General features: G+C 52.8%; 6 protein-coding genes across 9 annotated transcripts; 3 read left to right on the forward strand and 3 right to left on the reverse strand.

Moving 5' to 3' along the window:
- The first annotated feature begins 39 nt into the window (after positions 1-39).
- Positions 40-3,349, forward strand: DDAH2 (dimethylarginine dimethylaminohydrolase 2). Its single transcript, XM_043907858.1, has 7 exons — positions 40-260; positions 1,106-1,468; positions 1,583-1,682; positions 1,808-1,881; positions 2,049-2,168; positions 2,693-2,842; positions 3,032-3,349. The coding sequence occupies exons 2-7, from the start codon at positions 1,172-1,174 to the stop codon at positions 3,146-3,148; spliced, it is 858 nt and encodes a 285-aa protein (XP_043763793.1). The 5' UTR covers positions 40-260; positions 1,106-1,171; the 3' UTR covers positions 3,149-3,349.
- Positions 3,350-3,649: 300 nt separating this feature from the next.
- Positions 3,650-9,077, reverse strand: MPIG6B (megakaryocyte and platelet inhibitory receptor G6b). 2 transcript variants are annotated; one of them, XM_043907862.1, is made up of 7 exons: positions 8,794-9,077; positions 6,776-6,841; positions 6,243-6,578; positions 6,013-6,103; positions 5,624-5,664; positions 5,398-5,477; positions 5,135-5,272 (listed from the first exon to the last, which is right to left on the reverse strand). In XM_043907862.1, the coding sequence occupies exons 2-7, from the start codon at positions 6,837-6,839 to the stop codon at positions 5,168-5,170; spliced, it is 717 nt and encodes a 238-aa protein (XP_043763797.1). In that variant the 5' UTR covers positions 6,840-6,841; positions 8,794-9,077; the 3' UTR covers positions 5,135-5,167. The 2 variants fall into 2 exon arrangements, with proteins under 2 accessions (XP_043763798.1, XP_043763797.1); XM_043907863.1 differs by lacking the exon at positions 8,794-9,077 and having other exon boundaries at positions 3,650-5,272; positions 5,398-5,496; positions 6,776-7,572.
- On the forward strand, positions 8,074-10,780 carry LY6G6C (lymphocyte antigen 6 family member G6C). The gene is made up of 3 exons (XM_043907866.1): positions 8,074-8,223; positions 9,559-9,669; positions 10,113-10,780. Exons 1-3 carry the CDS (start codon positions 8,172-8,174, stop codon positions 10,325-10,327), a joined length of 378 nt encoding a protein of 125 aa, XP_043763801.1. The 5' UTR covers positions 8,074-8,171; the 3' UTR covers positions 10,328-10,780.
- A 745-nt stretch (positions 10,781-11,525) lies between these two features.
- On the reverse strand, positions 11,526-13,425 carry LY6G6D (lymphocyte antigen 6 family member G6D). The gene is made up of 3 exons (XM_043907872.1): positions 13,329-13,425; positions 13,087-13,233; positions 11,526-11,823 (listed from the first exon to the last, which is right to left on the reverse strand). The coding sequence occupies exons 1-3, from the start codon at positions 13,381-13,383 to the stop codon at positions 11,600-11,602; spliced, it is 426 nt and encodes a 141-aa protein (XP_043763807.1). The 5' UTR covers positions 13,384-13,425; the 3' UTR covers positions 11,526-11,599.
- A 945-nt stretch (positions 13,426-14,370) lies between these two features.
- LOC122697277 (lymphocyte antigen 6G6e-like) lies at positions 14,371-16,864 on the forward strand. Of its 3 annotated transcripts, none has more exons than XM_043907870.1 (4): positions 14,371-14,431; positions 15,124-15,243; positions 15,930-16,055; positions 16,201-16,864. In XM_043907870.1, the coding sequence occupies exons 2-4, from the start codon at positions 15,192-15,194 to the stop codon at positions 16,554-16,556; spliced, it is 534 nt and encodes a 177-aa protein (XP_043763805.1). In that variant the 5' UTR covers positions 14,371-14,431; positions 15,124-15,191; the 3' UTR covers positions 16,557-16,864. The 3 variants fall into 3 exon arrangements, with proteins under 3 accessions (XP_043763805.1, XP_043763804.1, XP_043763806.1); XM_043907869.1 differs by lacking the exon at positions 14,371-14,431 and adding an exon at positions 14,769-14,935; XM_043907871.1 differs by lacking the exon at positions 14,371-14,431 and having other exon boundaries at positions 14,776-15,243; positions 16,196-16,864.
- A 982-nt stretch (positions 16,865-17,846) lies between these two features.
- On the reverse strand, positions 17,847-20,833 carry LY6G6F (lymphocyte antigen 6 family member G6F). The gene is made up of 6 exons (XM_043907867.1): positions 20,751-20,833; positions 19,924-20,253; positions 19,576-19,839; positions 18,499-18,654; positions 18,290-18,356; positions 17,847-18,155 (listed from the first exon to the last, which is right to left on the reverse strand). The coding sequence occupies exons 1-6, from the start codon at positions 20,806-20,808 to the stop codon at positions 18,113-18,115; spliced, it is 918 nt and encodes a 305-aa protein (XP_043763802.1). The 5' UTR covers positions 20,809-20,833; the 3' UTR covers positions 17,847-18,112.
- Positions 20,834-23,588: the final 2,755 nt, after the last annotated feature.

Below are 23,588 nucleotides of genomic sequence, written 5' to 3' on the forward strand. Positions count from 1 at the left end.
CGAGGCATAGCAGGGCGGAATGGGCGTGACCTCGAGGAGCCCCGCCCCGTCCCGCTTAGACAATGCCCTGGAGCCGCCAGACCGTCGTGCCCCCGACCCACTGTAGTACTTGAGCTCGCCTACCCGGGGACCCCTCAAAGCCAAAGCTCCGGTCCCCGACCCTTGAAGGCTACGACTCTCTTCTTCACCAACTCTGTCCTCAGGGGGGTGGGGCTCCAGCCAAGATCACTGAGCGGCAAGAGCAGCGGTGGCCGCTGGAGGTGAGTCTGGGGTGGGAGGTGTCCCTTGGACCGTGTGCAGCCCGGAGTTCCGGAATGCTGGGCCCGTGCTCGCGCCGGGACAGTGCGGAGGGTCGACATTTGGGTGCGGAGCTGAGTCGGGGTGGACTTTGGGGAAGATGGGTCAGGAGACTGGGGGACCAGGTCCTGGCGCCCCGAGTGGCGCCTGCTCCCCAAGAACCACGCCCCCCAATTTCCCCGCCCCTCGGATTTTGTTTTAGACCTCTCCCAGTCCTCCGGGACTCAATCTGGTTTACACTGGGTCGCGCTAGGGACGGAGTGACTGACTGGGGTGGAGAGAGGATGTTTAACTCCTTAGGCTCTATTCCCTCCTCCTTGACCCTCTCTCCCTTTCTCGTTCGGACATTCAAGACTTTCATCCCCCAGGCTCTAACTCTCTCCCCAGCTGTCTCCTCCTGTCCCATCACCCCTGTGGGTTCCTCGCCGCACTTCGGGTCCCTAAGGCAGCGAGCAGCTGAGGGTTAAGGGGGCGGGGCCGCTGCATTTTTGGGGAGTGAGCGCATCCTAGCGGCTGCCAAGAGGGGCGCCTGGCGGGGACCTCTCAAAAACCCCCAAGCAGGGGCAACAGGTGTTTTGGAAATTAGGGGTCCCGATCTTGTTCCTCGGACTCCCCCTAAAGCAGCAGATCCGCTAGGGTGCGGGGTGGAGTGAGGTCCGCAGGAGAGGAAGATCTGGAGGGGGTGGGGCGGAGTGGGAGGGGCGCCCGGAGAAGGCAGACGGAAGACCCAGGCGCTCTTAACCATCCCCCTACGCCCTTCTCTGCATGTCTCTCTCTCTGCCTCCCCCCTTTCTGTTTCTTCTCCCAGACAGGTGAAGTAGAAAGAGAAAACTAAGAAATCAGCGCAGCCGGAGGGGGCGTCTGTGTGGATGGGATGGGGACGCCAGGGGAGGGGCTGGGCCGCTGCTCCCATGCCCTGATCCGGGGGGTCCCGGAGAGCCTGGCGTCAGGGGAGGGTGCGGCAGCTGGCCTCCCGGCTCTGGACCTAGCCAAAGCTCAGAGGGAGCATGGGGTGCTCGGGGGTAAACTGAGGCAGCGATTGGGGCTGCAACTAGTAGAACTGCCTCCTGAAGAGTCGCTGCCGCTGGGACCGCTGCTCGGTGACACCGCCGTGATCCAAGGGGATACGGCCCTAATCACGCGGCCCTGGAGCCCCGCCCGCAGGCCAGAGGTGAGCGCCTGGGCACGGGTTCGAGTAGGGGGAAAGAAGGATCTGGACATCCCGGGCTTTAGGGAAGAATGGGGGTGGAAATATCTGTTTCGCTCCCTCTTCTCCTGCCCTAAGGTCGATGGAGTCCGCAAAGCCCTCCAGGACCTGGGGCTCCGAATTGTGGAGATGGGGGACGAGAACGCGACGCTGGATGGCACTGATGTTCTCTTCACCGGTGAGGTTAGGGTGTCTGCACCCTGGGGCCTGGTACAGGGAGGCTGTCTTTGGTAGAATGGGCCACATCGAGCCTTGTTTCCAACTCACTCGCGCCTCATACCTCGACGACCTCCCTGGGCCCAGGCCGGGAGTTTTTCGTAGGCCTCTCCAAGTGGACCAATCACCGAGGAGCTGAGATCGTGGCAGACACGTTCCGGGTTAGGAGCGGGGGTGGGGGTGGGGGGGGAGCCGGGGGTGGATGGGGTCGGAGGGACCTGGGCGGGGAGGAGAGGGGAGGGACTGGGGGGACTGAGGAGGAAGTGGCTGAGAGTAGCATGTGTTTAGGCTATCCCCGTCACTGAATACTTTCCCTTGTTCCCTCTAGGACTTTGCCGTCTCCACGGTGCCCGTTACAAGCTCCTCCCACCTGCGTGGCCTCTGCGGTATGGGGGGACCCCGCACCGTGGTGGCGGGTTCCAGCGAAGCTGCCCAAAAAGCTGTCAGGGTGAGAAGGGGCGGGGCTGGGGTGGGGCAAGTTGGGGGCCTGCCAACGACAGTGGGCGTGGCTCTAGGCCCAGGAGGCGGGGAGCAGGGCAGCTCTGAGAATTAGCGCCAACCCCTACCCTCACTGTGCTGTCCATCTATGTGAGAAAACAAGTTACTGTAAGCGGGACAAGCAGCTGGAACACTGAGGAACAGGGACAATTAACATCATCTTCCGGGATTTCATGAAACTCTATAAAGGGCACCTAATCTGTGTCTTGAAGGATGGATAGGATCCACGGGTGGGGTCTGGAGTAGCACAGAAGTGGATAGCAGGTGGAAAGAACTGCTTGTGAGTCCCAGGTGGAAATTAGCAAAGTTAATTAAAGTACTCAGTGTCTGACACATGGTAACTGACATGTGGTTGCTGTTATTATTATTCCACAATAATGTGACTCTTTCCCCCACCCTTAGCGGTGGTAGCGCAGCAAGACTCACTTGTGGAGAGGCTGAGCCTTGTGTGTTTCCTCTCTCTTCTCCCCCAAGGCAATGGCAGTGTTGACTGATCACCCCTATGCCTCCCTGACCCTCCCGGATGATGCAGCAGCTGACTGTCTCTTTCTGCGTCCTGGGCAGCCCGGCCTGCCCCCTTTCCTCCTGCACCGCGGAGGCGGGGACCTGCCCAACAGCCAAGAGGTGAGAGAAGGCAGGAGCTCCACCACCACCCCAACTAGAGAGATGGGGCTCAGGCCTTCCTTGTGGGACGAAAAAGGGGTGCCTTTTCTAGAAGCCCAAGTGGGGCCACTCAGAGCTGGCTGAAAGGGGGCCCCGCCTGGGGGTCTTGGGGTCTCACTCCCTTCTCCCCACATGCTGTCCTCCCTGCAGGCACTGCAGAAGCTCTCTGATGTCACCCTTGTACCTGTGTCCTGCTCAGAACTGGAGAAGGCCGGCGCTGGGCTCAGTTCCCTCTGCCTGGTGCTCAGCACACGCCCCCACAACTGAGAGCCCGGCCTGGGGGTCCTGGCTGACCAGGGGTAGAATGGCATAGGAGTAGAAGGGGAAGGAAGGTTAGATAGAGGATGGTGATTAGGCAGTAGTGGGGAGAAGGCCCCAAGATAGAGGAGGGCACAGAGTGAGAAAAAGGATAGAGACCACTGGGTGAGTCCTTTCCTCAAGAACTAATAAAATAGAACTGACCTTTTAGACTGGACTGCGACTGGTGTCTTCCTGGAGCAGAAGGACAAGGGCAGGGCTGAAACCCCAGGTTGGGATTAGTGCTGGGGAGGAGACCTCCTTCATTCATCAAACCCTCACTCTACACACCCTGACTCATTGTCCAGCCCTGTTGTGGGGGCTTCGGTACAAGATGGACAGGAAAGAATTTCTCTTGTGGGGAGCATGTACTGGGCAGAGAAGAGAAAATATGAGTGAGTCACTCACTGAATTTATCTAAATGTCAGATGATTCAGAGACTTGGAGATCAACAGTCTATCCCCGAGCTGATAGGAGGAAATGACATTTCCAGGGACATTCATTTTCACTCATTTACCGAGGCTTAGCAGTGAGAGAAAAAGGGTCAGTCTCCTGATATCAGGGAACTCACAGTACATGAAAATTTCTTATAAATTGAAATACAGGTTGTAATGGAACAATTCACAGGAGGCTGTTGCTATGAGAGAAATAAGGGGCTCCAGAGGGCATCAAAGTATATGCAGGAGTGGGCTAAGAGGGTCAGAAATAACTTCCCAGAAAAGATTACATTTGAACTGAGTCCTGAGGATAAATAAGAATTAGCCAGGCGCATGGTGAGAAGGAGACAAAGGGCAATCCAGGAAGAAGGAACTGCAGTGGGCACAGGCATATTTGTGGGCTGGGAAGAATTTCTCAAAGGCTGTCATGTTCTAGGCATCGAGTGACAGAGATAAGCCTGGAGAGTAAGTAGAATACTGTAACACCTTGAAACCAAGGCTGAGGGCCAGAACTGAAATACTGCTGAAATGTAGGCGGTCAAGAGGTTAGCATTCAGGGAGATTCTGGTTTCAGTGAGGAGAGCAAGGGCAGGAGAATGAGATGAGCCTGTGGGAAATCCAGGGAGGAACTGAAGCGAGTACACTCAGGTGGCAGTGCTGGGCATGCAAAGGGTGTGGATTTGACAACGACATTAAAATAGACAGGACTTGGTTTATCATGTGGGAGTGAGAGGAAGGAGGTTACATGACTCCCACTTTCTGGCTTGGGCAACAGGGTTGATCAAGAGAAGATGCATGGAGGAAGGATTAAATAAGTGGCTTGGGAAATGACAGTGCATTGGCTTTTGGACCTGCTGTGTGCAAAATACCTAGGGTCAGCCAGGCAGGGATGTCTGAGGGACAGTTTGGAAATCTCATATCAGAGATGGGAACTGGAGGGAATTCTGGGTGTTGTTTGCAGTTAAAGTAAAGGCTGAGGACTGGCTGTGGATGATAGCATCCTAGAAGAGGGAGAAAAGCAGATATTAAAAAGACAAACCTGGAATGGTGGGGAATAATGTGGGAATAGGGAGGAAGGAAAGGGAGTCCAGGAGGAAGACACCAACATTAAAGAAAAACAGAGCTTAAATAAGAGAGCAATCAAAGGTCAAGCCAGATGAATGCTAACAAAACATCTAGTGGGTGTGGCTATTAATACATCACTGGCAATCTCATGGAGACAGGTGAGTAGTAGGAGCAAGGAAAAAATGGAAGAGACAGGTGTAGGCCCTTGGTTCAAAGAGCTTGACTGTCAAGAGAAGTGAAGAGATAGGGCAACGATCTAGGAGTTGCTGGTGTCTTAAGGTGGGGAAACGGGTGTGAGAGACAGGGGTAAGGAAGGACCAAGATCAGCAGCAGAGATAGCCTGGAACCTAGGTCTCTCAACTCCCAGTCTAGTGCTCATTTCTGTCCCATGGTGCCTTCCTTTGTCAGGTGAAGGGCCAAGAAGGGGAGGGGTGTAATGGAGATCTGGGAGCCCCCAGCTTGTGAGGTTTGCTGTAAAGGCTTCCCTTCAAACTACAACAGCATAGATGGTGGAGGCATCAGCAGGGACCACTGGAGACAGTCGGTTTGACCTTCTGAGGGCCATATGATCCAGGTCTGCGTAGAGCAGGCTCTGAAAGGCGGGGAGGAAGGCAGGAGGGTCTCAGAAGTCCGACTCCCCTGGGTATCCAGGCCTCTTTCTCCCTCTACTTGAGTCAAGGATTCTGGCCAACCCCCATCCCGCCCCCAAGCCCTTACCGGCTCCTGATCCAGGTCCCCTGACATCTTGGGCTCTTCCTCCTCTTCTGGCCTCTGGGGCTCGGCTTTCACGAGTGAAACTATGTGGGGGGGACAGAGCTGAAGGATTGAGAGAAGGTGACCAACTTGTCTGCTCCCGGCAAGGGCTCAGACTCAGACACTGGGAGGGGAATGTGCGGAGAGGGGAATGTGCGGAGAAGGAAAAGTGCGGGGGAGTTAGTCTCACCAAATCTGGGGGTTGGTGGAGGCGGATGAGGGGGCGAGCGCCTGTAAGGGATGGGTAAGAGTCTTTGAGAAGCACTAACCGTGTCTTGCTTCGTTCTGGGCGCCCCCACCCCGGACGCGCCAACAACGACCCAGCCAGTTTCAGTCTCTGACCGGGAAAATAACGCAGGTTCCACCCCCACAGATACATCAACTCACGCAACTCCGCCTCCAGCTTCGCCTCCTTAGCTATGGCTCCACCCACCAGCCCAAGGCCTAGCTCCCCAGTTCTAACCTCCCCATTCATCTCCAAATCTCATCTGATCTAGCTTTGGTCTGCGAAAGTTCTGGGCCTGCCCCTCCCTCCTCGGGTCAAGACCCTTTCAATCAGGCTCCGCCCCCTGTGCTCACCTGCGCCGCCAGCAGGCCCAGCCCACTACTCCGAGGCCCAGCACCAGCCCAGCGCCCAGCAGCGGGATCAGAATCTGGGAATACGACGACCCTGGGGGAACGTTGGAAGCGGGGTGGGAGTAGTTGATGCCGAGGTCAGGGTGTGGGGACAGAACGCTAGCCGCCCCGCGCCCCCGTCCCAGGAGCCCCCAGCCGAGGCCTCTCTTCCTGCTGGGAAGGCATAGACCTACCCAGAGCTTTGCAGTAGGCCCGGTCTCCCAGCACATGAAGCTCCGTACGGCTCTCCTCGTCTTGGCGACCCTTGCAGATAAAGGTGCCCGAGTCCCCCGCGCTCAAGAGCAGCTCCAGTCGCCGGATACCAAGGTCCAGGACATTTATGCGGCCAGCAAAGGGCTGGGCGGGAGACACGGTGGGGGTCCCACTCGGTGAGGCCCACAGGATCGGGCGGCGTCCTTTGGACAGGCCTTTGCAGGCCGGAAATCTAGGTGCCCAGACCCAACGGGTGGGTTGCGAGACCCCTATGCAGGAGAGATTCACGCGGTCCCCGGGGTGGCCGTTCAGTGAAGCTATGGGAGGCCAGAGGCGTTGGTTGGTTAAGAGAAGACCATAGGGCAACACGACCCTCCCACTTAGTCTGATGCCTCTCCCGTGCTGTCTTGCCATCCTGGATCTTCCCATATACATCTCACCCTCCTGTCGCCCCTTCCTCCTGCCTCAGTCTTTCCTCCCCTCCCCCCATTGCAGCTTTACTGGGATGGCTTACCCCCTGGGTCCCCCGGGGCCCTCGACAGCAGCAGCAGCGGCAGCAGCTGCAGAACCAGGGTCATGGCTGGGATGTGGTGGGAAGAGGAGGGCAGTGAATCAGCGGAGGAGACCGGAGGGAAATCAAACGGGGGTGGAGGGGGAGACCGCGAGTCTGGGGGCACTGATAAAGGGTGGGGGAGGGGCCACCAGCTGCCCAGATCCCTCTGAGAATCCTCAGAGGCAAGTTCACAGCCCTTAAGCAGTGCTCACTTAAAATGCATGCTGGGGTCCTTTACACAAGCACTTGTGCAGTCCTCAAATCTTGCATTGTAGCAGTTGCCATGAGCACCACAATTTCTGGATTCTGGCTGTCTGAATTCAAACCTTGATTTTACTATCTACTAGCTGCGAGATGTGCACAAGTCACTTCTGTGAGCCTGTTTGCTCATCTGTAAAATGGGCATAAAGGCACCTACCTCATAGAGTATTTGGAGAACTATATCAAATAATACATGGAAAACACCTAGAACAATGGCTGAGTCATAGGAGCACTATGTGCTTGCCATTATGACTATTCCTATTCCTATTTTAGCTGCTACCTCACCTCTCTGTGCCCATTCTGTCCCTCCTGGCCCAAGGAGCCACACCTAACTGAGCAGGTTTTGGCTTGGGAGGTGCTTTGGAGCAGATGTACAGCCCCACACCCTCGGCCTTCACTGCACCAGAAGAACCAAGGCCAGGCCAAACCCAAGTGGAGCTAGGGCAGGGTCCTGAGAACCTTCAGGGGTCCTGAGGCAGCCCCTCCTTAACAGGCAGCTCCAGCCCTTGCCTCTGCTGCTATTACATCACAGAAACTCATGGTGACATCACAAACCCTACTCCTTCATCCTATGACTGAGCAGGGCTTGGGAAAACAAAGTGGGGGCTGAAGTGAGATGAATGTGATGCTTAATTCCTGCCTACATGCCCCTACCAGTGCCCCCCAGGGACCAAAATTTGGTAGTCAGCTGGGGCTGCACCCCATTGTCCATTTCCCAGGAACCAGGAGATGCTGCTACCACCCCAGCCACTATATCATCACAGGGGCCTTTAGTGATACTTCTCCAGAGGATTAGGCAGACAGAGATGTTACTCCTGGAGGCCAGGAGGGTGTGTCTTAGACGGAAACCAAGAAGCAAAATGGAGTTAGTCACTGCTGCACCTGCCCTCCCCACACGTCTCTCCCATCCCCATCCCACTCCTCCACTGGGTCCTGCTTAGCCCCTCCCTAAATGGGGAAGGAGGGGCTACCAGAGCCCAGGGAGGGAGGGACTGTTGTGATTATAAACTCCAAAAAGGCCACTCAAGTCCCAGAGCCAGAGTCGGATCCCTGAAGTCCTGCTCTGTCGGCTGCTGCCGTTCTCAGGACCCTCACCATGAGAGCCCTTCTCCTGCTCTCCTTGTCTTCTCTGCTCTGCTGGGTCTCAGGTGAGCCCCTGGGGCCCCTCAGGATGAGGTTCACCTGGTCAGGATTTTTACACCCTGCCCCATCCACTGCCCTACAATACCCACAGATCCTAAGCGCCCTCGGACCCAACTGGCTTGGCTCTCCTGTGCCCCTGTGACAAGGTGTTTGCTCTGTTCTCCCCCATCTCCATCCTTCAGCTTCTTTCCCACCTCGAAAACCCACTCTTCTAACTGCCCAGGGTGACAGGTTCCCGGTTCCCCAATTCTCATAAACTCTCATATCCAGTTCCCCTTCCAACCCCACTCCAGGATCCAGTTTACCTGCTTTCTCCTCTCTTCACCTGCACTCAGCCAGGGTGTCCTCCCAGAAACCTAAGCATCCGGCTGGGACTTCTTTTGTCATCCATCCTCCCATCTACTCCATCAGGGACTTTGTGCTCTGTCCCTCAAGCAGTGGTCTTTCCTAGATCCCCTCCCCTCCCCGCCCGGCTCCCCCCTGGGGTGCATACTTCCAGGGACACAAGCTCTGTGGAGGATTCCAGGGAGCCAGGGAGATTCCCCAGCCTTCTAGGGAATGTCAAGGTTGCTCACCCCAGGATGAGGTGGGTTTCACTGAGAGGCAGTCACCGGGCTCCTCCACCCATGGCCTGAACTCTTCCTTCTCTCAAACCTTGAATCAGATGTGGCAGGAACCTTAGGGGTGCCACCTTCTGCGTTCATCCTCTCCATTTTGGTAAAGTGCTCAGATCTATTCTGATGATCTGCCTCTCAGATACTACTCCTTTCTGTCGGAGACCTACCAGGGTGGGAGGATTTATTCTGGGTCTGCTTCCTCTTCCCACACCTTTGGATGGCCCCAGGAGGTAAAGAATTCTTTGCTTAACTCCCCCCCCCCCCGTCCCCCCCCCCACCGTGGCTTTCTTGCCCGCCTTGAGTTCCAAGCCATTCCTGCAAGTGTTATAACCTCCACGATTGATTTTTACTTTGAATATTTCTTCCTATTTCATCTCTTCATCTGTAACCTTCTGAATTCCTTCATCTCCTCCCTAGACACCTACACATTCCTTCCCAGTGGCAGTCTCACATTCCATCCGCCCCCAGCCCCATTGTTGGTAACTGCCCCCCTTGACTCATCTCCAGATGAGTTGGAGTGAAGAAAGATGTTTAGGGTGTGGGCCATTCACAGACCAACTCCACCCTCACCCACTTCTACATTTTTTTGCATCCCTTACCTGTTCTGTCCCTAGCAGACCAAACAGGTCAGAATCCCAACTTGACTGACTCCTCTCCAACCCCACCCACCAGCTTGGCTCATCCCTTGGTGAGTCATATATTCTGTCACTTGTGTCTTCCCAGCTGATATTCGATGTCACTCCTGCTACAAGGTCCCAGTGCTGGGCTGTGTGGACCGGAAGTCCTGCCGCCTGGAACCAGGACATCAATGCCTGACAACCCATGCGTACATCGGTACCATCCCCTTCTTCAGTGGGGAGGGGGGCCAGTGGGGGACTCTATGTCTGGGGCTCAGGTGGAACAGAGAACTACAGCAATGATAATATTTGGCCAAGGATTACTGTTTCCCAGGCACCATCCTATATCTTTACATGGATTGTTTGAATTTATGTTCATGACATCCTACGATGTGGATACTATTATGGTATTGAGGAAACAGCCTCTGAAAGAGACAGGAACAGATCCAATGCCTCATGGGCAGCAAATGATAGGCCCAGGATTGGGGTGAGGGGGCAGGGTAATGAAGTGCAGGAGAAAGCTTAGACTGAGAAGAGATACAGAAGGGCAGGGCCAGGGGCAGAGTTGGGAAGGCTGGAAGCCCGAATGGGGTGCAGAGACAGGCCCAGGCATGCCAGATGTCTGTCTTTACTAACCTCTTTGCTCCCTCCTAACCCCAGGGAAGATGTGGGTTTTCTCCCGACTCGACTGTGGCACACCAGGAGAGCCCTGTAAGCCGGGGGTCAACCAAACCAACCAGAAGGGGGGCCTGACCTATAACACCACCTGCTGCAGCCAGGACAACTGCAATAGCCCAGCCCCACGGCCCACGCCGGCCCTGACCCTTGTTTTCCTCACCTCCTTGGCTGGCCTTGGCTTCTGGCTATTGCACTGAGACTGGCTCCATGCCTGCCCCTCCTCCCATCTGCCTTCGCCTGAGCCTCTCTTCTTGTGTCTCCATACACCCTGCTTCCCTTTGCTCAGAAAATCATCTCTCCAGATGCTTCATATTGCTTTAACTAGACAGCGGTCTCTCCATCCATCTTTCCACCCACACCCTCCACTCTGCTTTCCCAGAGACCCTTCCCATTTCTCTCGACACCACTCCAGATCCTCCACTGCCTCCAGGGAGAGCTCCCCACTTTGCTTCCTGCGCTCTCCCATGCCCTGTGTGAAGAGCATTGGAATCTGGGCCTGAAATGGAGTTCTGTCCTGTCTCCAGTGAAGGCTGCCAGGAAGCACCTGATAACCTCACCGTATAAGCTGACACTTCAAATCCTGGCTCCCATACATACCTCATCCCCATGCCCACCCCTTTCCATTCCAAGTAATAAATGTGTAAAGCCGATCTATTGTGTGTGTATTGTCAGAAGATCTATCGTCAGCAGCCCCCCTCCCAGGAAATAACACTCTCAGCCCCAAGCCTCACCAAAGGGCCCTTCCGGGAGTTTCGCTGGGAGGCCAGGGTTGGGACAAAGGGAGAGACGGGTTTTTCAGACCTGTCCTTTTTCCAGTGTCTGGGGGTGGCCCAGTGTTTGCAGAAACAATCTTTATCCTATATTTAGGCCACACCTGTGTTGTACTGCCAAGAAGGAGATGCAAGCCTGACTTGCAGGTTCCCAGAATGGGTAGGAGAGTTGCACAGGGATGGGACCTGGGACCCTCCTTCCAGGCCTCAGTCCCTCGGGTTAGAGTCAGAGGCCTCACCTGGCCTAGTAGGTGGGGCACCAAGGCACCGTCCTGCCACAGGGTTTACATTTTCTTTCTCAATTCCAAATAGTCATATTGGGAATCAAGTTGCCAATGGGGGGAAGAGGAACAAGCCCAGATAACCAGACTCACTGATTCCTGGTGGCCAGCCCAGAGCCCGCTCCCCTCAGTGATCCTTGTTGCTAAGGAAGACTTTCCCTGGCAACAGGTAGGAGTCACTTAGGGCAGATTCTCCATTGTCCTTTGGGGTTTAGTTGGTTAAGAAGTGTACCACTGTAACTAAGTCCACTGATCCTTGATAACCCCTAAACTAGAGCCTGGATGCCCCTGCATTACCCCTTCAGTCCTCCTATCAACAAAAGGTGGAATTTTCCAGTCAGCTCTGGAGTGGTCAATAGATTTTAATGGCTCACAGATCTCCTTTATTTCCTTGCTGCCTTCTCCACCCCTGCTCCCATTACCCTCTCCAGAGTCCTGGCAAGAGCCAGGCCAGCGTGGTGACTGCTGCAGCCACGATGCTCACGGGGGCTGCAGTGCTCGCCACAGCACCGTTGCACAGGTCGCCGACGCAGCAGTCCCTGTGGGTCGTATAAGTCACGTCTCCCACCACTTCTGTCTCCACTTGATTGCAATGATGGGCTGCCACGCAGGCTGGATGGTGATGAATCAAGGTCACTGAGGCTGAGAGAGAAAATGAGACTGGGGTGTTGAACTGGCTTGAGGACTTGCCTTTTGGGGCAGAGCAGATATGATTTCAAGGAGCCCAAAGGGATCCTCCGCCCCCTCAAAATACACCTCCCTGAAAACAAGTGATCAGAGTTAACATGCTGACATCGTGAAGCCCTAACAGCATTCACTGAAAGGGACCAACATCACTTCTTTCCCAAAACTCAGGACCTCAGTCTAATCATGAGAAAATATCAGGTTAATCCAAATTGCAGGAAATCTTTAAAATAACACATCAGTGTCAAGTATCAGAGATCAAGTAAAAGTATCAAGATCAAGAAATACAAAGAAAAGAAAAAAAGTGTCAATATCATGGAATCAAAGGAAGACAGCACTGTCACAGAGAGGTGACAACTAAGATAGGAAAGCAAAAGGCGGTAGATCCTGTATCCGAAAAAGGACATGGAAGGGACAACAGGCTCCATCGAGTAAGGTCTGTAGATTAGTCCTGCTGAACCAGTGTTATTTTCTGATTTTGCTAATTGTACTGCACTCGTATGGGCTTCCCAATTGGCTCAGTGGTAAAGAATCTGTCTGCCAATCCAGGAGATGCAGAAGACGAAGATTCGACTCTTGGGTTGGGAAGATCTCCTAGAGATGGAAATGGCAACCCACTCCAGTACTCTTGCCTGGAAAATCCCATGGACAGAGGAGCCTGGTGGGCCGCAGTCCACAGGGTCACAGAGAGTCAGACACAGCTGAGCGACTAAGACACTGACCACACACACACTATGGTTATATAAGGCAGTAACATTAGAGGAAGTTGGGTAAGGATATACAGTGCTAACCTGTACTATTTTTGAATAAAATTAACTTTTCTGTCAATCTAAAATTATTTTAAAATTTAAAACATTAGAATATACATACACACATACCTCCCTGGTCCTTAGCTGATGCCTGAGAGTAGGAGTTTGGTTGAATATTTCGGTCCCTACCCTCAAGGTAGAGAGGCTTTTTCAACCATTTGTGAGTACATGGGCTTATGAGTCTCTTTCTGGAGGGTAAAGAGGAGGGAGGTGAGGCCACGCAGACAGCAGGCTTCCGGGGGCTCAGTGCCAGGAGCCAGAAGGGGCTCCAGGCTGCTTCATTCTGACAGCGGCACCATCTGCCCAGAGCTCGACTGAGCCTGGAAGGTTCTGGAAGCCAGAAGGACTGAAGTAGTAGGGGCTGGAGGCAGGGAGGGTCTTTGGGAGGATGGGGGACACCCTGAGGACTCACGGTTTCCAGACAGTTTGGTCTGTGCCAGCTCTGGTTGGGGTTTGCGCTCCAGGAAGCCGCAGCGTTCGCCCTCTCCGCAAGTGGTCACCGTCTCTTTGCAGGAGCCACTGGGGCCTCCACCGCAGTCATAGCACCGCATGCGGTTTCCTGGTGAGAGAGAAAAGTTGCTGGACCGGGCGCTCCGGGGGTGGCTGGCACAGGGCAACAGGCCTGTGTGACAGGCGCCCCAGCTGCCTCCTTACCCAGGGCAGCCCCCAGCAGGGTGCTGAGCAGGATCCCAGCAAATAGAGGGTTCATTTCGTCTGCCTGTGTCTGTAGCACCTCTCCCTCCCTCCCACCCCCCTCCCTGGTCTCCCCTCTGCCAGCCTTTTATCCCTGTTGCCTTTGGCTTTATAGGGCAATAAAAAGGGAGGAAAGAGTCTGTCTCCCCTAGAAGGCATCGGGGCCCCAATAGGGACAGGGAGGCCCCCCTGGGGGAGGCCTCCCCAGGAGAGAAAAAGCACTCAGCATCCTCTGATGTCCCTGAACTCCTCCATCTCAGAAACACTTCTAAGACGGTGGCCCCAGAACTCCCAGGGGTCCCTAAGACCCTTTCAGAGAGTCCTGGACAGTCTTCCTTTTCCAGCTACATATCTGTCAGATTTTCTTCATATATTCAATCAAGATCCCAACAGGCTGAATGCAAAAGCAAATGTGAAAACCCAGCCATCTTCTATTTCTTCTGTTAAGCCCCATATTAAACAGATTCCCCAAAGGGTAAAGAAATGCCACTCTTCTCACTATACTGTTGGGAAAGACATTATTTTTCACAAAAATGTGTTTTGTTAACATGTAACAGTTTCTGACCACTGTGTGGGTCTTCCCTGGTGGCTCAGTGGTAAAGAATCCCCTGCCAAAACAGGAGATGCACATTCCATCCCTGGGTGGGGAAGATCCCCTGGAGGAGGAAATGGCAACCCACTCCAGTATTCTTGCCTGGAAAATTCCATGGACAGAGGAGTCTGGCGATTCATGGGGTCGCAAAGGGGCAGACACGACTTAGGGACTAAATGACAGCAACAGGTTTATTGCTTTATATTTTTATTTTTATTGCTTTATTTTTTTAAATGAATCTGTTAAAATGTTCTGCTTTGATTTCTCAACTAGCAAATTTTGATATAACTTACATAATAAGAACTCTTTGGGGTCTTCAGTAATTTTTTTTTAAGTAATTTTTGAGTGTAAAGAGGTCCTGAGATTAAAACATGTTTTTGAAATCTGCTACTCAATGGATACCTGTGTCTCCTCTGTCTCACCCCCCACCCCATCTGCCTCTGACTCCTGGTAGTCTGCTCTGATTCCCCAGGTGCTGACTCTTCTCCCCAGTCTCTTAAGCCCCAGTCTTCCAGACTCTACCCCCGACCCAAATGTTATCCCTCCCTTCCTTCCTAGTCTTTCTGAACCCTACCCCTGCACCAGTGGAAATACATCAGTCCCCCTGGCCTCACCCATGATTAACTATTTTCTCTAATGTAGTAAAGCTGGGAGAGATAATTATGGGGTATGGATGTTGAAGCTTGGGGGATCAAAGGGATGGGCAGCTAGGTGGGGTCCGTAGCTGCGTGTGCAGGTGGGTGGGTGGGGGCTTGCTGAGTCCACACTCAAACACCACTCGCAAACAGATCTGGGCCAGGGCTGTTTAGGAGAGTGACCTTAAGAGACTTAAATGCACAGCAGGGGAAGACAGACAAACAAAAACAAGAAGATGTGAGAGCAAAGAGCAGCTTGAGACAAGGGGAGGGAGGGAGAGGAGGAGGGAAAGTGACAGACGCTGACAGACACCATTCAAGAGCGACAAATGAAGCCAAGAGTAAGCTGCAAGAATAGAGAAGACCCTCAGGGCAAGAGCAGGCTCTAGTAGGAGGCAGGGAGGGTGTGAGAGCTTCGGGGCCAGGAACTCTCCTGTGTCAGGCTGTTGAGTCTGGTCCCCGTTCTGCCTCACCCTCAGATTCACTCCCTAGGTGTGTTTGTTTACTGGTTCCTCCCTGTCTCACTCAGATGCTCCAGCTCTAGGATCTCAGTGTGCAGATCACATTCTCCCAGACTCCTGAGCCCCGGGTCCAGACATGGATACCTCCAGCATCTTCCTCTGCATCCTGTTCCTTGGTGGGGCACTGGGTAAGGGTGAGCTGGAGAATCCTTGGGGACAGGGAGCAGGGTAGGGCGGTGGTGGTGGCAGGGGTTTGTGGAGAAGCCTGAGAGCTAGGGGTAGGAGGGTGAGGGAGAGGGTGCTGACCTATGCTGAGGAGAGAGCTGTAGGGGGTTTGGAAAGAAGGGAATGGTCTCAGGCCAGCCTGATGAGGTGGAACAAGAAAGATTTCCTTTCAAAGGCATTTGAGAATAACTGTCTCTTCCTTGTGGCATTTTTGACAAGCCTGTCTCCCCTGACCCTTATCTCACCTCTTGCTTCTTTGCTGGGCACCTTGGTCAATGTTAATTCCTATTTTCTCATCCGACTCGGCACCATCTGCTTAACTTCTCCACTGGCACCCCCTCCTGGCCCCGGCCTGGCTTTTTGTGTCATTCTCTGTGTTCACCTCCGATTCTCTTGGCTTCTGTTCATGTCTGTGTATTTCTCGCATGCTCTCTATATCCCACGTGCCTCTCTGTCTTTTCCTTTTCGTGCATGATCTCCACTCCCTTCTCTTTTTCTACTTCTGTCTGCTTCTCCCTCCATTTCACCGCTCCTCTTTCCCCACTTTGTGTATCACCTCTGTGTGTGCAGCCCATTCCTGAATCCGAGCTGGGCCTCTCACCTGTCTTGTTTGCCTCTGTTCCCTGCTGGATCGCCACGGACTCCACAGGTCTCACCACCTCCTCGGCCCAAAGACAGCTCCACTGTTACACCTGCAACTTTGCCAAACCCTGCTACCCGGTTCCCACCAAGTGTCAGGATGATGAAGTTTGTGGCATCAGTATTGGTACCTCAGGTAGGAGGACTCTGGTCTGATGGACGTTCCTTAGATCGTCCCCACAGCCATCCATCCCGCCTTTCCTGGGACCCCCTTGGCCCTTGCCTCCTTCCTGCCCGACCTCAGCTTCCCCTCCCCCAACCACCTCTGTCCCATAGAACAGAGAGAGGTCATCGAGCGGAAGGGCTGCCTCCCAAGGGCCGAGTGCTCCCTGCAGGGCCACACCACCTACTGGTCCCGCTCCTACACTCTCCGACACCACTGCTGCGAGCAGGACCTGTGCAACTCGGCTACCATGCCACGTCAGCTCCCCAGCCTCCTCCTCATCACCCTGCTCGTCCTGGTGGCCAGCTTCACTTGGGGAGGCCACTAGCCTCCAGTTCAAGACTCTTCCACTGTCACTGCGGCCCTGGCAACACCTGCACAGAGATCTTTGGAGATCTGCCCAAGAGCCTGACTGTGTACAGAGCTCTCAGAACTGTGGGCCCAACACCTTCACAGGCCGCTCCCCAAACCTGATTCCTCTGGGCATTGCTCCAGCCCCTAGCTGCCCAGAGGTATGTGCCCAGAGCCCAGCCTCATAAAGAAGCTGTGCTCTAAATCCTTGGCCTTTTCTAGATGCTTGTTTCTGATGCATTCTGTAATCCCCAGCTCTCTGGCAAGGCAGGTGTTTGAAGGAGCTGGGGGTCCCAGGCAAGGGGATTGAAGGAGCATCAAGTGTGATGAGGAAGACAGTCCTGCTAGGAAAGATTAATTTGGAAGATCAGGGAGGAGGGCTTGGGGAACTATGAAAAGTAAATGTAATAAAAGTGCTATCTGGAAGTTCAGTAACACTGCTCTATATGTGTGTGTGTGTGTGTGTGTGTGTGTGTCTGTACCTGTGCAGGCACACGTGCTATCTCTAACAGCAAGCTAGAGCTGCTTAGCGGGTTGGGCTGGGGTGCTAGCACCGAACCACGACTTTCACTTCATCCTCCATCTGTCGTTGGCGTCCTCCTTCTTGCCAATAGCTTACTTAAGCCACTGCAGCGTAAAGGTTTTTAGGTGACACCGTCAAGAACGCTTTTTTCCAGTGAAGCCCAAGCTTGAGCAGATTACAAAGGGGCCCTTGTGGAGTGGTGAGGGTGTGGCTGGGAGGCCAGCTCCATGCTGCCTGAGACCAGGAGCACCAACACCCTCTCCCATTCCACAAGCCCAGACTTGTCATTCACTGATCACCCAACACGCAGGGCCCAGTTACACACCCCGCCAGGGAATTCACTCACCCACCGCTGTGGACACTCCCTCTGCCCAGGGAGATAGCTTGTGTGTGACTTGTGGGGCCCCCAGGACGATAAGCTGTGCCCTGCTCCGGATGCCACAGGATAAGGAGGGGGAGCGCCTACGATAAGGAGGGAACTGTGCGGTAGCGGCTGGGCAAGGGCACCCCCCACCCGTCCTGACTCAGTCCCCTCCCCTTCCATCTGAGGAAGTCTGGCGTCTGATTAGAGGTGCTGGTTCTCTCTCAATTTCTTCTTTGTGAGGATGAGATGGCGGTGAGGATCTGGCTTAATTTAGAGGTGAGTCTTCTTTCCATTCTTCTGTCCTTCAATCCTCCCTTTTCATACTTCCAATTTTCTTCTCTTTCTCCATCTCGTCCCTTTTCCTGTGACTTGAGCCTCTTTGCTTCCCTCTTCTTCAGTTTCTACCGTTTGTCCTTTGGTACCCCTGTAACTGATTCTCTACCACTGCTCAAGTCTCTGGATTCCTGTCTCCTTTCTTCCCATCCTACCTCTCCCCAGCCCCTGCCAGTTACCCCAGGCTCCCCTGAACTCTATGGTACTGCAGCCTCAGGGCCACCCCTCCACTGGCTACTGTGAGACAGGAAACCACACCCTTTCATAGGTGACATCATGGAATAATGCTTCTTCTTTCCTTCAGCCCCCAGCCCCTTAACACACACACACACAGACACACAGAGCTTGGCTGGAGACCAACTGGACAGTGAACTAGCACTCCCAGCCCCTGCCCCCTTGCCAAGGTTTTCAGGAATCCTTCGGGTGCCAGATGGCCAGGGAGTCAGCAGGTCACACTTCCTAGCAGATGTCCTCGAGGTCACCTGGTTTTAGGGCAGGTGGGCTGTGGGTTTTGCAAAGCAGAAAGACAGATTAAGGATACTTCCATCCTCCACCTCCTCAGGAACCAACATCCCATCCCCACCCCAACTTCAGTCTCCTCCGGGATTTAAGCCTCTGCCCCCAGTAGCTCCTCACCTGAGATGGGCCAAATGGATGTTCTCATAGACCTGGATCTCGGGTTTGAACTGAGGAAACGAGGCATCTGGAGAGAAAAAGCCATATGAGGTGCAGCAGAGAAGTCACCAGGTGACTCAGAGCTGTCTTCCTTACCCCACCTTCTCCCCTAGAGAAGAAGGGTAGAGAGGCAAGATCTGAGTCCACCCCTCTGGGAAGGAGGGACTCACTTCTGTGTTGAGCCCCCTGGGCCCTCTGCCTCCAGAGCATGACGCCGAGGACCACGATTGTGAACCCCTGGCCCACTGTGAGCAACAGCGTCAGGATCCAGGCCACATCCCAGTCTGCAGAAGGGACACAGAGGGCAGGGGAGGCATCCGTGGAGGCTGCAGTTAAGGGCAGGACAAGAGGGATTAGGAGGGAGGCTGGGAGGGGAGTCTGTCCCTTGTGCCCCAAAGAGAGGCTTTCCCCCCATAGTTTGAAAAGAAGACTTCCTTGCCCCCACTATCCACTACCCCACTTGGCCTCTCACCCTGACTTCATGAGCCAACATTGATAGAGAATGGTGGTGCCCCCCAGGCTACACATGGACGGCTAACTCTGGGTTGGACCATCAACCATAACTGTGATTTTTTTTCCTCATGCCCTGCACAGTAATTCACCCTTTTAAGAAAATAAGAAAGTGCCTTGTTTATTCATTCTTCCATTCATCTATGCCACAGGCATTCACTGAGTGTCCACCACATGCCAGACCCCAGATTAGGTGCTGAGGAACGTAGAGGGAGATAAAACCCCATCACTGCCCTTTGCTTACCAAAAGAATGGTCATTTGCTCCTCTCTCCTGCCTTGTGAATGGGTTATTCTATATCCAATAGCATTCTTTCTCTGCATAATGGACTTCTTATTGTAAAACAATTATATATTTTTTCCCCTTCTGCCTCCACCATCAATGGGCTATTATAACATTGGTGCATATATCCTTTCTTCAACAAACAACTGCCCCAGCAGTAATTCTTTCTTCCTTTCTACTAAGGGATATTCCACAAAAATCATAGATTATCCTATTTCTAAACAAAGGTGTGTTCCACCAGAATTATTCTTCTTCCTGTTGGCTTATGGTCTATCCGATGAGAAAGCTGGCTTAACCAACCCCCTTTTCTGTTATGGATTCAATCAAGGAAAAAAAAAAAAAAAAGCCCTCCTCCTACAGGCAGTGGAGGAAAATAACAGCCAATAACAGATTTGCCTAGCTAGCAGTAGGGGATGTACTGGAGGCAAAAATCTCTTCCCTTGTCACTCAGTTTACCTGCCAGGCTAAAGCTGATCCCTTTGTTCTGAGGCGCGAGGCAGCGGATGATTCCTGGTTTACGTGCCCTGGGCTCAGGAAGCCCCTCTCCAGGACACACCAAGAGCAGGGTAGCCCCATCACCCCAGAAAGACTGCACATCCCTCTTCGCAGGACCGTTCCCCTCCTGCCAGGTCACAGACTCCAGACTCCTGGCAGGGATCACAGAGCACAGGAGGACAGAGCAGGAAGATCCATCTGCAGCCCTCGCAGAGAACTGGGATCCTGGAGGGAGAGAGGGACTCCTCAGCTCTTTGCCTGGACTTCCCTGGCTCCCAGCAGCCCCTGGTCTGCAGGCCCCCCACTCACCTCTGAGCACGGAGACGTCATACACCCTCCAGTTCTGGTACCTGTAGCGCTGACCCAGCACGGCGCACCAGTACCGCCCGGCGTCTCCTGCCTTGGACCCCTCCAGCCACAAAGAGTAGTTTCCCAGCAGTTTGAGCCTGGATTCCCTTCTGGGCTTCCCAGGGCCTGGGGAGGGCCTGGCCACTTGGACGTGGGCCACTAAAGCAGTGGAGGAGCCTGCTGCTGGGCTGCAAAACCAGGACAGGAATTCGTCTCCATGCAGGGCGGGTGGTGAGGGACATGGCAGCTCCAGTGCCTCCCCCAAGACCACATAGATGGCCTGGATGCTGTCTGTGGGGAGGGGGCTGTGTGAGACCAGAGACCTCCATCAGGTCTGCGATCCCACCCCTCCACCTCCCACTCCTGGCTACCTCCCTTCTGGGGTACCCCAGCACTGGGCCTGACTGTGAGCTCCTTTCTCAAGTGACAGCTACAAAAAAGTGAGGCAGAGAGAAGAGGGTAAGGCTCTCCCCCACCTCTCCTCCAGCGACTGCAGGGATCTGAGGGCAGGAGGGCAAAGGCTGGAATAGCTGACAAATGCCTATGTCCCTTCCTTTCGCTTTTCCTCTTCTGGATGAGCATTTACTTGTCCGCTCTTATTTTCTAAAGGTGCCTGATCTGGACCCTCATTGACTCTGAATCTTTCCTAACATTAGAGGCGGGGGAGGTCAACTGGGGTAGATCTATCTTCTTGAGCCAAACACCTTCCCAGACCCCTAAGGAGAAACAGCAGCAGTCCCTCCCAACCCTGTGGAGAAGTGAAGAATCCCCCTACCCCTGCTCCTTACCTGCTTCAGCCTGGGGAAGCCCACAGAGGAACAGAAGGAGGAGGAATAAGACAGCCATGGAGAGAGCTTACCAAGTTCTCTTGCCTGGGACCTGCTATTCCCAGGGAGGAAACTGAGCCCAGATAAAAGCCTATATTCCCCAGTCTGGAATGACATGGGCCTCTGAGCGGGATGGGAATGCCAGGGAGATAAAGCCCAGCTGAATGTCCACTGGGGAAAAAGTAGCAACCACCTTTCCATGCCAAGAAAGGACCAGTTCAGGCCGCTCCAAGCATAATCTCCTCACCCTTCGGACTCCACATGGGCTGAAGAACTCAGATCAAAGACTCTCCGTGCTAAGAAGCCTGTGCAGGGACTTGTCTGGTGGTCCAGTGGCTGAGACTCCATACTCCCAAAGCAGGGGGCCCAGGGTTCTATCCCTGGTCAGGGAACTAGATCCCACCTGCCGCAATGAAAGATCCTGCATGCCACACTATTCATAAAAAAAAGATCCCACAACTAAGACCCAGTGCAGCCAAATAAATTAATTAATTAAAATAAATTTAAAAAAGACTTCCCTGGTAGTCTAGTCGTTGAGAATCTGCCTGCCAATTCAGGGGACATGGGTTTGACCTCTGGTCTGAGGGCTTAGTTGGTAGTCTGCCTGCAATGTAGGAGACCCAGGTTCAATCCCTGGGTCAGGAAGATCCCCTGGAGAAGGAAATGGCACTTCAGTATTCTTGTTAGGAAAATCCTGTGGACAGAGGAGCCTGGCAGGCTACAGTCCATGAGGTCACAAAGAGTCGGACATGACTGAGTAAGTAACACTTTCACTTTCTGGGAAGGTCCCACATGCAGTGGGCTAACTCAGCCCATGGGGACAACTACTGAGCCTGTGTTCCCGAGCCCATGCCCCGAAACAAGAGAAGCCTGTGTACTGCAATTAGAGAGTAGCCCCCTCTCATCGCAATTAGAGAAAGCACTCATGCAGCAACAAAGACCCAGCACAACCAAAAATAAATAAATAAAAAATTTAAAAATTATAAAAACAAAGAACTACTAAAAAATTTAAAAAAAAAAAGAAGAGAAAGAAGAAGCCTGTGCAGAAGAGGTCATGGCTGTCCACCTCCCATCAGTCTGAAAGTACATTCCGGGTTCTCTCCTCCAATTCAAGAGACTAGCCACGAGGGAAGAAGCTGAGTCTTCATGTTGGTTTCCAGGGAATCCAGCGCAAGTCAGCATACTCAGTCAGAACTCCCTAAATGACTGAGAATGACTTCCTTTGTGGCTGCCTGGCGCATTCCAGACTGCTTCTGAGCCCCTGATGAGTATATTAAGTCATTACTCAAGGAGAAGAATAGCAGGGGCCTAGAGAAATCACTGATTTATCCCTTTGCCCCAGAGACGATTCTCTTAAGGTAGCTCTTCATATTGCTCTCATAGTGTCTTAATGTGTTATTTATTTTTAAAGGCTATTTTTGAAATTGTTTTTGATGAACTATTTCATATACACCAAATACTACATCTAACATACAACTGTACAATGGCTAAATAAACTGTGGTATATTCACATAACGATAGCAACAAGAATTAACAAATCACAATAATATGCAACAAGGCTGAATCTCACAAACATGAGAGTAAAGTCCGAAACAAAGGGCACGTACTATATGATTCCATGTATATTAAGTTGGCTGTTGTTGCTTAGTCACTAAGTGATATTTGACTCTTCTGCGACCCCATGGACTGTAGCCCACCAGGCTCCTCTGTCCATGGGATTTCCCAAGCAAGATTACTGGAGTGGGTTGCCATTTCCTTCTCCAGGGGATCTTCCTGACCCAGGGCTTCCCTGGTGGCTCAGATGGTAAAGAGTCTGCCTGCAATGCAGGAGACCCAGGTTCAATCCCTGGGTGGGGAAGGTCCCCTGGAGAAGGAAATGGCAATCCACTCCAGTATTCTTGCTTGGAAAATCCCATGGATGGAGAAGCCTGGCGGGCTACAGTCTATGGGGTCGAAAAGAGTCCGACATGACCTGACCCAGGGATCAAACCTGCATTTCCAAAAACAAAAACAAAAACAAAAAAACCCCTCCATCTCCTTCACTGACAGGGGATTCTTTACCACTGAGGCCCCTGGGGAGCACCTATATAAAGTTCAAAAACAGGCAAAAGAAACCTCTGAAGTTAAATTAAAATAGTGGTTACCCAAGGAAGGATCTAGAGATTATCATACTAAGTGAAATAAGCATGCATCATGCTAAGTCACTTCAGCCGTGTCCAACTCTTCGTGACTCTATGGACTGTCGTCCACTAGGCTCCTCTGTCCATAGGATTCTCCAGGCAAAAATACTGGAGTGGGTTGCCACGCCCTCCTTGAGGGGATCTTTCCCATCCAAGTTGCTTAAGTCTCCTGCATTGGCAGGCAGGTTCTTTACCACTAGCGCCACCTGGGAAGCCCAAATGAAGTAAGTCAGAAAGACAAGTATCGTATGACATCACTTACACGACACAAATGAATTTATCTATGAATCAGACTCACAGATATATTTAATTAGTGCACCTTTCTGTATATGTGTTTACTACAATGAAAAGCTAAAGGGTTTATATATTATGTAGGTGTACAGTACAAAGAAAAAAAAACAGTATACCTTTTGAGAAACAGAATATTACCCTTTCAGCCAACGATCCTCTGTGCTGTGTAACAGTGTTATACATTTGCTCTTTATCTTTCACATAATTGATCATTGAATTTTATGTATTTTTTAATTTTATACTATGGTGTCACGTTGTATGTAATTATGATTCTGAGAATTGTTCTCGTTTAAGTGCGATAATTCATCCTTTTGTTTTCAACCAGTGT

This window comes from Cervus elaphus, chromosome 7 (genome assembly GCF_910594005.1).
Source record: "Cervus elaphus chromosome 7, mCerEla1.1, whole genome shotgun sequence".
NCBI lineage: Eukaryota > Metazoa > Chordata > Mammalia > Artiodactyla > Cervidae > Cervus > Cervus elaphus.

Excerpts from the sequence above, each read along its gene's own strand:
- LOC122697277 (XM_043907870.1), top strand. The coding sequence starts at position 15,192 with ATGGATACCTCCAGCATCTTCCTCTGCATCCTGTTCCTTGGTGGGGCA. Across the intron at positions 15,244-15,929 it reads GTTCCTTGGTGGGGCACTGG|GTCTCACCACCTCCTCGGCC; the intron begins GTAAGGGTGAGC and ends CGGACTCCACAG. Across the intron at positions 16,056-16,200 it reads CATCAGTATTGGTACCTCAG|AGAGAGGTCATCGAGCGGAA; the intron begins GTAGGAGGACTC and ends CCCATAGAACAG.
- LY6G6F (XM_043907867.1), bottom strand. The coding sequence starts at position 20,808 with ATGGCTGTCTTATTCCTCCTCCTTCTGTTCCTCTGTGGGCTTCCCCAG. Across the intron at positions 20,254-20,750 it reads GCTTCCCCAGGCTGAAGCAG|ACAGCATCCAGGCCATCTAT; the intron begins GTAAGGAGCAGG and ends CCCTCCCCACAG. Across the intron at positions 18,156-18,289 it reads ATCCATTTGGCCCATCTCAG|CCCACCTGCCCTAAAACCAG; the intron begins GTGAGGAGCTAC and ends CAAAACCCACAG.
- LY6G6D (XM_043907872.1), bottom strand. The coding sequence starts at position 13,383 with ATGAACCCTCTATTTGCTGGGATCCTGCTCAGCACCCTGCTGGGGGCT. Across the intron at positions 13,234-13,328 it reads CCTGCTGGGGGCTGCCCTGG|GAAACCGCATGCGGTGCTAT; the intron begins GTAAGGAGGCAG and ends CTCTCTCACCAG. Across the intron at positions 11,824-13,086 it reads GACCAAACTGTCTGGAAACC|CCTCAGTGACCTTGATTCAT; the intron begins GTGAGTCCTCAG and ends TTTCTCTCTCAG.
- LY6G6C (XM_043907866.1), top strand. The coding sequence starts at position 8,172 with ATGAGAGCCCTTCTCCTGCTCTCCTTGTCTTCTCTGCTCTGCTGGGTC. Across the intron at positions 8,224-9,558 it reads TCTGCTCTGCTGGGTCTCAG|CTGATATTCGATGTCACTCC; the intron begins GTGAGCCCCTGG and ends GTGTCTTCCCAG. Across the intron at positions 9,670-10,112 it reads GACAACCCATGCGTACATCG|GGAAGATGTGGGTTTTCTCC; the intron begins GTACCATCCCCT and ends TCCTAACCCCAG.
- MPIG6B (XM_043907862.1), bottom strand. The coding sequence starts at position 6,839 with ATGACCCTGGTTCTGCAGCTGCTGCCGCTGCTGCTGCTGTCGAGGGCC. Across the intron at positions 6,104-6,242 it reads GGCCTACTGCAAAGCTCTGG|GGTCGTCGTATTCCCAGATT; the intron begins GTAGGTCTATGC and ends ACGTTCCCCCAG. Across the intron at positions 5,665-6,012 it reads TGGGCCTGCTGGCGGCGCAG|GCGCTCGCCCCCTCATCCGC; the intron begins GTGAGCACAGGG and ends CATCCCTTACAG.
- DDAH2 (XM_043907858.1), top strand. The coding sequence starts at position 1,172 with ATGGGGACGCCAGGGGAGGGGCTGGGCCGCTGCTCCCATGCCCTGATC. Across the intron at positions 1,469-1,582 it reads GCCCCGCCCGCAGGCCAGAG|GTCGATGGAGTCCGCAAAGC; the intron begins GTGAGCGCCTGG and ends TCCTGCCCTAAG. Across the intron at positions 2,843-3,031 it reads ACCTGCCCAACAGCCAAGAG|GCACTGCAGAAGCTCTCTGA; the intron begins GTGAGAGAAGGC and ends TCCTCCCTGCAG.